General features: G+C 40.8%; 1 protein-coding gene across 1 annotated transcript in view; it reads left to right on the forward strand.

The window, feature by feature from the left end:
• The window catches only part of LOC103729438 (cadherin-related family member 3-like), an 80,407-nt gene that overhangs the window by 38,231 nt on the left and 29,461 nt on the right, over positions 1 to 12,715 (forward strand). The window contains exons 7-11 of the mRNA XM_017796738.1: positions 233 to 340; positions 1,509 to 1,705; positions 3,787 to 3,964; positions 7,529 to 7,691; positions 10,156 to 10,258. Of these exons, the coding sequence (XP_017652227.1) occupies positions 233 to 340; positions 1,509 to 1,705; positions 3,787 to 3,964; positions 7,529 to 7,691; positions 10,156 to 10,258 (749 nt within the window). The remainder of the gene's footprint in view (positions 1 to 232; positions 341 to 1,508; positions 1,706 to 3,786; positions 3,965 to 7,528; positions 7,692 to 10,155; positions 10,259 to 12,715) is intronic.

The following is a 12,715-nucleotide window of genomic DNA, read 5'->3' on the forward strand; positions in this document are numbered from 1 at the left end:
CCCAAGACTTGTTTTCTCATATTTATAGGGATTAACAAACTTTCCCAAGTTCTTATCTCTTCTGTCATTTGATTTGACTCACTTGTTTCTTAACAAACTTTTAGCCATTTTCAACTGCTAAAATAACTAACTGACCTTACAGATGTTTTAACTAGATGAATCAGTTGTAGCTGGCCAGTTAAATTTGATAGATTTGACATCTTAACTGTCTGTCCTGTGGCTGTGTGTTCAGTTTTTCACTGGTTGTTAAAGTGGTTGATCCTGGAGGACTGTTTGCTACTGGAAATCTAAGGATTTTCCTCATCAATGTCAACAATAAGGATCCTACTCTTGTCTGCAGGTAAGGAAATACAGTGTAAAACATATTAATTTGACCCTGAAAAAGCCTTTCATTTCTTTCCATAGAAACAACCACCTGGGGCAAAAGAGCAAAGAAAAGAACATGTTTTCTAAGATCTGAATGCAAATTAAAAAGAATTATTGTTTATTTATTTTATTTTAGAGGTAGGAGTATTTTACCTGCATATGTGCAAGTGCACCTGTGTGTGCAATGCCCAAGGAGGCCAGGAAAGGGCATTGGAGCCACTGGAACTGTAGTTAAGGATGGTTGTTAGCTGCATGTGGATGCGGGTAACCAAACCCGGGTCTTCTGCGAGAACTATCAGTGCTATTAATCACTGAACCATTTCTCCAGTCCCTAAAATAACTTTAAAGTACAAAAATGTATTGAAATTGCAATAAAACAAGGTGTTATTAGTACAATTTGTTTATACTATCTGACATGCTGGCTTGTCTCTCAGTGTCCTTAAGGGAAATTCTAACTACTATTATCACCAGGGTGTTTACAAAACATGTTGAGGGCCAGCAATTCTATGTTCCTATGAAGCTAGTTCTTTTTTTTAAAAAAAATATTTTATTTTTAATGGGCATGAATGTTTTGCCTGTATGTAAGTGCACCCATTTCATGCAATGCCTGCAGAGGTCAGAAGAAGGCATTGGATCCCCTGGAACTGGAATTATAGTTGTTAGCCAGTATTTGGGTGCTGGGAATCGAACCCGGGTCCTCTTCAGGAGCAGTCATTGCTCTTAACCACTGAGCCATCTCTCCAGTCCCCTTAAGCTAGTTCTTAATAGAAAGATAAGAACACAGTGATCATGCACACAGGTTCTCAAGCAAAACAGGCTTGTGGTCTAATAGTGCCTTAACCTTGATATTTACTTCTGAAAGTTATTTCATTTCTTAAATTCTCAGTTTTCACATGTATAAAATGGAGACAAACATGGTCCCTACTTCTAGGGCTGCTGTGAAGAGTGAGTAACACACAAGAGATGCTTAGGGCTTTGGGTAAATGTAGGTAAGTGATCAGAAAGTGGTTTAGCCATGTCTACGATGAACATGATTTCCATTTTTTCACCACTGTGTCCAGTCTGTTACGCCTTTACCACCATGAGCTGTAGAAAATACAGCAAACAAATACCACTCTAATAATCTTTTCTTTTAAAACAAGTTTATTCAATATTGAAAACGGTGTTTTGAGTGTTGCCTCTATAAACTCAACTCTGCACAAAAATGTCAACATCACACTGGATGAAGAGATTCCAGTTGGGAAGATGGTTGGAAGATGTCAGGCAACTGATGAAGATAACCTGGGAGATTTAACCTTTGGACTAGATACAGGGAACAGTTACTTTGCAGTCGACAAAGGTTGGTTGAGAACTGCCCTATTCTAAGCAACTGCAACTGTCTTGTTGTGTTCTTTACTCCTCCATATACCCAGTTTCTAGAGGGTGGGTATAGAGACTAGAACTCCACCATGACATGTTAAACACTTCAGAAATATCTATTGAATAATTCTACAAGGCCTGCTTCCTCATTCCCTCCCTTGCTAACCTAGGGGATCTTCATGACTGTTGCAAAATATTCTTGACTCTATACATCATATCCTTTTAAAGCCCGTCTTCTTAGAACGAATTCAACTCTATTGTCTGGCTTCAGTTACAAATTTCTGTGAGCGAGACTCTCATTGAACTTGCTAGAGTCATTTAGTCTTCATTCAATCAGCTGAGGATTGGGTGGGCAGACTCTCTGGTGTCTAAGGCTGGAGCTGCTGAGTGGGGAAGTGGTGGTGGGTCTTTAGCATGTGGGTGCGTTTGCCCATCTTGGCGGAGACTGCCACTGTCTCCCTCATACCTCCTCAGGGTGTGGAATTTCAGTGTAGTTCCAACTGCCAGGGCCTGTGCTTCTTGGTAAAAGGAGTTACTTGGATCTGTCGGCCACATTCCCTTCTTCCCACATCAGGCTTGGAGAAAGTCTGCTGCTCAGGACTTGGTGAATAAATACTCTAGCAATTTCCCTCTGGCATAGAACAATTTAATATGTGATCTACACTGGCTCCCAGAATTCCTTAGTGACAGGAGGTTCCAGTTGCCTGCAGTGGTAACTGGCTTGGCGGTCTATTTCTTGTTGGGACTTTTTCCTCTGCCTGTTTCCCTCATTCCACACTGTCCTGGATTTGCTCCCTTATAACCTGCCTGCACTCAGATTCTGTCTGACCTTGGACTCCGTGGGTCTCTTACTAGGCTGCTTCTATGGCACCTAACTGCCAAACTGCCAAGAATCTCCATAGGGCAGTGTTGGCGTTGTTTTTCCTTAAGTGCTCATGTTGGATCGTATCTCTCCCCTGTGCAAAATCAAGAGGATTTGCAGTTTTCCTTCTGCACTTGGGGCTTGGTCCCGACTTCTTGCCTCACCGCCACGGTCATGCTCCTTTGGCCCTTGCCAAGTTCTAACCCCCACTCTGATCCTTGTCTCCCTTTGAACGTTACTGTGGGCAAGTAAGCTTGCCTGCCACGGGCCTCTCCCTTGCATTTTTTAAGGACCTGACCATTAGACATTATTATTATTTGTTAAAATCACATTATGGACCTAGGGGTTGGAGAGACGACTCAGAGGTTAAGAGAACTGGCTGCTTTTGCAGAGGACCTGGGTTCAAATCCCAGCACTTATTTTTCTTTTTTTCTTTCTTTTTATTTTGCTGAGAATGAAAAGACACAAGTTGCCATAGAAACAACCACCTGGGGCAAAAGAGCAAAGAAAAGAACATGTTTTCCCTACATGGTGGTTAACTGTAACTCCAGTTCCAGGGAATCTGATGCTCTCTTCTGACCTCTCTGGGCATTGCATGACATGGGCATATTTACATGCAGGCAATACACTCATATACATAAAATAAAAATAATGAATAAAATATCTAAAAAAATTATATTGTGATTTTCATTTCCTTAGTAATATATCATTTGAAAATTGTTTTTTTTACACTTGCTTTGTGCTATGCTATGCACAGTAGTGAATAGGTTTCCCGCTACATACTTGGCACTCAATAAATGTTTGTTAGACAAGTAAATGATGAATGCATAAAAAGAATTCTAGGTCATGCTCCCACACTGTGTTTTCACCTATGAGTCTCTCTGCTGGAAGCAATCTCTCAGGTGCTAATATTTTCTCCTATATAGTCTTCAAGTCCTAAAAAAGGTCCTCTTCTAGAAAGTCTTCTCTATTCTTCCAAGCCAAAAGCAATTTTGCTTTTTCTATCTATAAACATAATATGATTAATAATGTATTTTGGTGATAAGTAAATCCTATGCATGCACTTTGGGCCAATGTCTTAATTCTAATGAAAAGGGGATAGTTTTTACTTTCTCTTTTATGTAGTTGCATATATAATGAAGTCATTTTGAACATATTTGCCTTATCCATTTTGAGGAGGATGTGCTGATTTGTTGCAGAAAAGGGGACTGTGGTTACTACTACCCGTCTTGATGTGGAGAAAGCTGGGTTTGCAAGTTCTCAGGCCTTCTCCATTAAGGCTTGTGATGGTGACCAGAGGTGTGCAGCAATTCTAGTGACTGCCTATATTCGTGGCATTAATGACAACTCCCCTTTCTGTGACCGATATCTGATTAGGTAAGCTGACATGAGTGGGCCGGAGCAAGAATTCAGAGTGGGTGGGAAGGAGATTCTGTCATATTTATTGGCCCAGTCTGACATGTTGATTGATCATCAAGTTGAATCCTGGTTCCTCAGAAATGGTCTGCAGGCCTTATTTATGACTGGAAGCCAAGTTTTCAAGATCTGAAGTGAATCAATGGTAAGAGCTTGAGGTTTGGGATCACAGTGAATCCATTCCTAATAGTTGTAGCTATGGGATCTCTGATCATTTACTTAAGCCCTCCAGTTTCTTTTTATAAAATGGAACACCAGTAATACTCATTATAGAGTGGTTGTGGAGAATTAATGGATAATTTATGGGCAGTCTCAGCATAGTCCTGAGCATGTGGTATATTTCACACATGCTTATTACTACAATTCTGTTCTCTAGTACCTAAAACCCTGGTCACTGTTTCTAGTTAAAGATTTTGTGTCTAGAAGTGAAGATATAGGTCAGCTGGTAAGGAGCTTGCCTTGCAAATGCTAGGTCCTGAGTTCACCCCCATAACCCACATGAAAAAGCCAGGCATAGTAGCAAGCACTTGTGTCCTCAGTGCTAGGGAGGTGGACACAGGCAGATCCCTGGGGCCCAGTGACCAGCCAGCTCACCCTACTTGGCAAGTTCCAGACCAGTGAGAAACAAACAAACAAACAAACAAACAAACAAAAACAAGATAAAACAAAACCAATAGCAAACAAACAAACAAAAAGTGGTGGATTGTTTCTGAAGACCAGATTTCAAGGTAGTCCTTGGGTCTCCACATGTACACACACAGGTAACTGCACGTACATCACACACACACACACACACACACACACACACACATTCTCTTCTTGATTTTAAAGACATAACATGGAATGCATACGTCTTCTACTGTGTGGCTTTCCCAGTGGGAGAAGAGTACTCTTCCGCATGTAAATGGAACAACAACAACAAAATAACCCGACAGTTTGGGGAATGTTTTGATGTAAAATATTTCAAGTCAGCATTTTATGCCAAATAGGTGATGAGGAAATTCTGAGTTTCTGACCTTTTGGATGCCAAGGTTTGGATGAGGATAGTGGGCTTATATGCCTCTTTGCATGGTTATTTTTGCTACTTGAAGCTCAGTTGCTAAACTCAACACCTATGTCATTCTGTGTCCTCTCCCTAGCCTCCTTTTCTTTCACTTTAAGTTAGCATACAAAGCGGGGAGTTTCATTATGGCATTTTCACACACATTTGGCTTTACTGATTGTCTTTTCCCTTTCCTCCTGCCCAATAGACCCTTCTACCCCCAGCTTCTACCTCTTCTGATTTTATGTCACATGCTCTTCATTACCATCCTCCTACTTCCTTAGAACCTTTTCTCTCTCTTATGTTCCCCCCTTTTAGTTTCATGACCCATGCTTATACTCACTCTCATATAAATCTTCATATATAATAATGAGAAGCTAGAGCCTATATATGAGAGAGAATATGTAGTATTTGTCTTTCTGTGACTAGGTTACCTCAGTAATATAATAATTCCACATCAATCAGTTGTCTTGTCTTGGTATTGTCATAATTTTATTTTTTCTTTATAGCTGAATAAAATTCCATTATGTATCTGGGCCACATTTTCAGTATCCATTCATCAGCTCATGGGACCCAGGCCAAGTTCCTAGTTATTGTGAATAGAGCAGCAGTGACTATGGATTCTTAAGTATCTCTGTGGTAGGTTATAGACTCCATTGGGTATATGCCCAGGAGTGGCATAGCTGGGTCATATGGCTATCCCAGTTTCAATCTTCTGAGGAACCGCCACACTGGTTTCCATAGTGATTGTATCAATTTACTCCTACCAGCAGTGATCAAGGATTCCTCTTTCCCCACATTGTCACCAGCATTTGTTGTAATGGTTTTATTGATGCCATTCTGACAGAGGTGAGATAGAATCTCAAAGTAGTTTTAATTAGCATTTCCCCAGTAGCTAAGAATGTTGAACACTTTAAAATGTATTTGTTGATCATTTGTGTTTCTTCTTTTGAGAATTGTCTGTTCAACTGTTAGTTCATTTGTTGAATGGCAGGTTTGGGGGTGTCTAAGTCTTTCAACTTTTTATGTATTCTAAATATAGTTCCCTGTGTGGCTTATAATTGGCAGAGATTTTCTCCCATTCTGTTGGCTGTCTGTTTGATTTGCTGATAGTTTCCTTTGCTTTGAAGAAGCATTTGAATTTTGTGCAATACCCATTTGTTAAATCTTGGGCTATTTTCTGTACTCTTGGTGTCCTGTTTGAAAGTTGTTTACACCTCTGTAGTCTCTTCACACATTGGAAAGCTGTCCTCATTACTTTCAAAGCATTACTCCTGAAAAACTAATGAAAGATAAAACCCAGGCTTGCTGCTCACCACCCATGTGGTCTTGTTTCAGCCCCAATCCCAATACTTTTCCAATGAAGGTGGCATCGATCTTATAGCATTGTTATAAGGACAAAATGCAATCTCTGTTTGGAATGTATTTAGTGCAGAAGTTAGCCACGGGATTCTCCTCTACCTAGTTCTACTTTATTCCAGAAGGAGGATCATAGTTCATTAACCAAACACCCATTACAGGCTTAGCCACTTGTAGCTGTGCTAGGTTCACCTGCTGTGATGGAGTTGTATCGTGTCAGGGTGATAAGAAAAAAACATGTAAAGCAGCTGTGAGAAAACAATGACGAATAAGCAAACAGCATGACCTTAAGTCTTGGATGCTGTACTTTAGCTGTTAAGAGGAGATCATGTGGGCCTGGCAGGAGTCAGGGAAGCTTCCGTGAGAACTGGAAGAGGGACCATGGAGGAATGAGAACCTAGTGAAGACATGGGTGGACGCGTAAGAGGGGAGCAAGTCCACTGTGAGTGTAGAAGGGTGAGAATATCATCATTGTGACTGTAACAAAACACTCAACAGGACAATTTAAGGGAGAAAGATTAATTTTGGTTCCCAGTTTGAGTCCAACATGACAAGAAAGGATAAGGGAGCCTTTCAGTTCATGGAGAGGGAAGCTTGTGGCAGAGGCTGCCCATGTGGTATGGGCCAGGAAGCAGAGGGCAAGACAGGAACTAGGGACCGGGCTTGAACTTTAAAAAACCTGTCTCTACTGACCCATATCCTCCAGCTAGACTCTGTCTCCTAAAGTGTCCACAGTGCCACCAGCAGGGGACCAAGTGTTTGTTGAAACCAAAGTCTGTGGGGGAAATTTCAGATTCAAACTGTAACACTGTGCCGAGCAGATGTTCTAGAATGCAGCAATCCCAGAGAATGATCTGATTCCCACTGAGGCCTTCCCCATTGAGGTGGTAGCCTGGACCAATGTCCATCTGAAACAAATGTCCAGCTCAGCATAGAAAGGAGGACAGTTTCACTAAATTCAGAGAACCTGCTGGGAAATGGTTACCTAGATGGTGTTCCAAAGCTGGTTAGTCTGATCCAGGATAAATAGGATGTCCACACATGGACATCATCAAAACGAGTGGATGTCCACAGGAAAAGTATTACATCTTAAAATCATTTTTCCTTCTTGGACAATTAAACAGGTACACAGGCAAGGATGTGATTGCAAAAGGCACAGTAGTTGCAAAGCTCTTGTGTCATGACCTTGACAAACCACCCACTGCAATTCATTACGTTCCGACCTCAGGCCCTGTTGGTTCTGGACAACTATTTGAACAAGTACCAGATGCTGAAAACTGCATTCAGGTGAGCCACAGTCGCTGTCACTCTAGGGAGTTTTCCCAAGGAGAGGGAGTCATGTCATGGTTAGCTGGGGCAGTGCTGGCAGGTTCCAGAACAGGAGTTCTGATACACTAGAGGGGTGTTCTGGGTCCCTCTGCTGTCCTGTTGGAAGGCATTTGGGAAAGTCTTCACTAATTTGCTTCTGCCAGCATTTTCTCCTTTTTATAATGAGCACAAAATGATTCACTTCCTATTTAGCTGGGGAAATCAGAAGCTAGAAGCATGCTGATTTCCTTAGAGGTAAGGCCGTGTGATTGTGTGGATGTGACAATGGCTTATTCTCCTGGCGCTTGGAGTGGCTGATACCAGCTCCTCCCTGTTCCCCTTCTGGACTCAAACTTTCTATTGACAGCATATGAACACCACAGATTTTTATCTTTCTCAACATGATTCTGCCTGTGAAGATATTCCTCCTAGTTTCCAATTGTTTCCATTTATTTTGGAGTGCCAAACCATGATAGCTTGTCATAAACATTCCTCACCCCCAGATATCATCAACTACTTTCACACTACCTATTCCTGCCCTTACCCAGAAAACTGAGTTAGAAACCAATAGACAATGTCTTTCTTTCTCTGATCCTAACCCCAAATCTTGGCAAAGTCCACAAGCTGCTTACTGAGTTCTTGCATATGATGTTAACTTTGGAAGTGTGGCCATTGAGCCAGGCGGTTTCCTAGGTTGATGCTCATTTTACAGTGCAAATCCAAGCCATCATTTTAAACCAGAGTTTGGATGAAGACAGAGCATTTGTAAACATGATTCTAGCTAGAAATTGAACTTTCACTTATGCTCTATCTGTAACTGAATGCCTCCATCCATAACCCACTTCTAATTGATTGTCTGTTTCCATGTTTATCCTTTAGGTATTAACACTTATTCCTAAGAGTTACCTTTTACATCACAATGGCTCAGTTATCTTGACTGAGAACTCACATTGCAGGTTGCACAGTACCTATTAAAACACTTTATTATCTGATTGAAGCTGCCTGTTTTGTTGTTGATCTTACTAGATTGTAAAATTTATACATATTTCTAAGTGGCTATCATTTATGAACCAGGACTTGCTATAGTGCTTGGTTCACCGTGGATACTCAGTATGCTTTCCTGAACAGGTGAGTGATTCTCATGCTAAATTTTTAAAAACGTAGTTATTTCTGAACCCTGGGCTTCTTGGTGTCATACTGATTTATTTCCACTTATGCCAATTGGGATTCATGCTAATACTGCTAAACTAAGATTGTCTTTAAGTCTCTGATACAGACCATCTTATGTATTGCTATAGGCCCACTATCTACAGCTGTAACTAAAACCTAATTAGCATGAAATAAATATTTTTGAAGTAGTGTCTTTAAAATTTTTTTTTATTATTTTTACTTTATGTGTATGAGTGTATTACCTGCATGTGTGTATAAGTGTCCCTGTGTTGTGCAGTGCCTGTAGAGGTCAGAAGAGGGTATTGCTGGAACTGGAGTTCTATTTGGTTATTAGCCATCATGTGAGTGCTGGGAATTGAACTGGGTCCTCTGCAAGAGTGGCTAATGCTCTTAACCACTGAACCAACTCTCCAACCCCAACGATTAACTTACATTTTTAAAAATATGTTTTTAAATTTTTATTATTCTTATTTTATGTATATTGAGTATATTGCCTGCATATGTATAAGTGCATCCATGTCATGAAATGCTTTCGGAGGTCAGAAGGGGGTGTTGGATTCCCCTAGAACTGGAGTTCTGGACAGTTATTAACCATCATGTGGGTGCTGGGAATCTGGATCCTCTGCAAGAGCAATTACTGCTCTTAACCACTGAGCCATCTCTCTAGCCCCCAATAACTCATGTTTTCATCATGCCTTTTCACTTATGATATCTATTCAAAATATTTTCTCTCTCTAACTATTTTGCTCAAGGCAGCACAATTAGCGTGCAATGTAGGCTATGACCTATATTTCTTCTACTGTTCTAGAATATTTTTTTTCCAAAAGTGACATACTCTGGAGAGAAGCCTGAGGTGGTCCTTTGTTCTGCCAAACGCCACTTACATGTATCAGACTCTGTCAGACTCACATGTTAAGATGCTGTTCCTAGGATATAAAAATGACCAAGCACTTGCCTTTTTCAGAATGATTTGTTATTTAAAGCATGTACATTAACACTTTTTGGTTCTGGGTTAGAGAGATGACTCAGGAGGTAAAGGCACCTGATGCCAAGACTGATGACCTGAGTGTGATCCCCAGAACCCACAAGGTGGAAGGAAAGAATGAATTCCTGCAAGATGTCCTCTGACTTCCACACTCAAGCCATAACATGCACATTCATGCATGTATACACAGAGAGAGAGAGACAGAGAGAGAGAGAGAGAGTAATAGATACATATAACAAATATTAAAGAAAATTTGGTTCTTCTGCTGAAATAATATTATTCTTTAAGGTTTCCAAAGAGCTGGATTATGAGAACGCAGAGGTGGTTGCAGCAGGACACATCTATGAAATGATGATTTCAGTGTCTGATGACTTACTTCCCTCTCATACAGGTAATCAGGATAGACTTTTCAAGTCCTTAGACTCTTCACTTTGGATTTCCTTTTGAAAATTTTAATTGACTTTTTGTGTATTTCATACAGGAAATCATCTTTATACCCCCTTCCCATGGCACCCTCTCCTCTGCTCCCCCCTCCCACTGGAGTTCTACATTCTGTCATTTGTATTAAGGCCTATTATGTAAAGCTAGTGTCCCCAGATGTCCCTCAGTGCAAATTCATACACCTGGGTTTAGTTAGCCTATCTAGACTCTCTCCTTTCAAGAAGATCAGCTCTTCCTCACCCAACAGTAATCAGCTACCAATAATTCTTTGACTAATATTGGGGCTTGCTATTCATTTCCACAGTTCTTTGCCGGGTTTTTGTCTGCCTAAGTTTGCATGGGTCTTGTGCATGCTGACACCATTGCCGTAGGTTTATATGAGAAGGGTCCCAGGCACCTGTAGGACCATTTCTGTACGGTCATGCACCTCCTCCCTGGATCTTACAATCTTTCTGCCCTCTCTTCTGCAATGGTCCCTGAGCCCTGGGTGGGTAGACCTCAATATAAGAGTCCTGTCTAAGGACCCACACTCTGCCGACTCTTATTCTCTGTGTTTTGGCCATTTGTGGCCTTTTGTGTTCCTGGCCCCTGTTGCATGAGGGATCTTCATTGATGAGAACTGAAAGATGCATTAGTGTTCTCTTCATACCTTGCTCTATGCTCCATGAGTCTTAAGTGTAGAGGTTGCATCCTAGATGTGCCACTTAGGCTTGGGTAATTCACAGAGAATCTCTGTGTGTGACCAGTGGTGTAACTCTATAATAATCTAATAATCTCTGTTGAAAAAAGAAGCTACTTTGATGGGTTGTGACTGGGATACTTGTCTGCAAATTTAAGGATCCATATTTTGCACATAGTAAGAAATTACATTTGCCTGGGGATATGAAAGCCTTGGAGATTTCTCTAAGATCTATGACTTCTCCAGTTATGTGTATTTGACTAGGTTTACAGTACCAGCCATGAGTTTCCTCCCACTGAATGGGCATTAAGTCCAATTAGGTAGCTGTTGGTTACCCCAAGATAAAAGGGCCACTATTGCACCAATGTTGTTTGCTATGCTGGTCACTGATGTAGTTTTTAGGCCTTGAAGCTGGGGTTGGGCCATCAATTGATGTTCTTTCTCCCTTACCATCTTGCATAGTGGCCTCCAAAGCTGAGAGCTAGCCTTCAGGGAGGTGACTTCCAGGTCAGTTCCATCTCCATTGCTCCAAATCCTGTGTCTAAAGTATCTCCTGTCTTCAGCAATAGGGTCTTACCATCAAGTTCTGGGAGGCAATTAAGAACTGTGGCAATAACCTGTGTAATTTTGGGAGTCTCTTGGACTACCCTGGCCAACAAGTCAAAGGAAGGTTTCTACTGTCTGACGCTGTTTCTTGTTATGTAGTCTTCAGCTGTACTCATGGACTCATGTAGGGATATTGTATGTGTAATTTTCAGTAGGGTTTGGGCTATATGATTCCCCCTGGTTTTTTATACTAACTAGGCACTATTTATGTCTCCTCTTTCTCTCCCTGTCTTATCCTCCCTCTCCATCCTTCCCATTTACAGTGTCCCCATTTTCCCCATTTCTTCCTTGATACTCACTTTGGATTTTTAAAAATTATTTATTTCATAACCAAATGATTAGAAGAGGCATTTCATTACAACAGCATTGACATATTCAATAACAATTTCCAGAGCTAAGATGCATCTCTTTCAGAATTGGCTGTAAACTTTTAGGTTTACACATGAATTAATACAGTTATACATTATTGTACTCAGTATAAACCCTATAAAACCTAAAACTGAATGAGGTTTTAACCTTTAAAAAAGATCTCTATTTCATTTTAGAATCTACTGTTTCATACAGAAAAGCTCATTTTTAATGCAAATAACACTTAGATGTTTGTACATGCGTCTCTAATCTCTATGTATCTGATTATTACTAGTCACAGTCACTTACTTTCTAAGATCCTTGGCACCTGAGCATGAATGTAAAGTCATCAGGTAGATTTCAATGGTAATGTTTTGCACATCTACTAATTATTAAGGAGCAAATTTTTATGCTTTGAAGAATTTTTTTTATACATCCACTTCCCAGGTAGCACCCTCCCATAGCCTCCCTCCCCCACTAGAGCCCTTATACTCTGATATCCCTGCTACGTCTCCTGTGTTGTTGGCATCCCCAGCCATTTTCCACTACTTGTCCTTCTGGCGAATCTAGTCAGCCTACTAGTGGTAATCAGTTGTCAATATTCCCTTTGGATAAGAGTGGAGTCTGCTGTTCAATTTCCCAGTTCTATGCTGGGTTACTATCTGGGAATTCCTTTGGCCACCCTGGCCAACAACTCAGAAGGAGGTATCGCCTGTCTGGCATTGTTGCTTGCTATGTAGCCTTTACCTATGCATATGATCTCTTATAAAATTA

This window comes from Nannospalax galili, unplaced genomic scaffold (assembly GCF_000622305.1).
Source record: "Nannospalax galili isolate Female #2095 unplaced genomic scaffold, S.galili_v1.0 scaffold91, whole genome shotgun sequence".
Taxonomy (NCBI): domain Eukaryota; kingdom Metazoa; phylum Chordata; class Mammalia; order Rodentia; family Spalacidae; genus Nannospalax; species Nannospalax galili.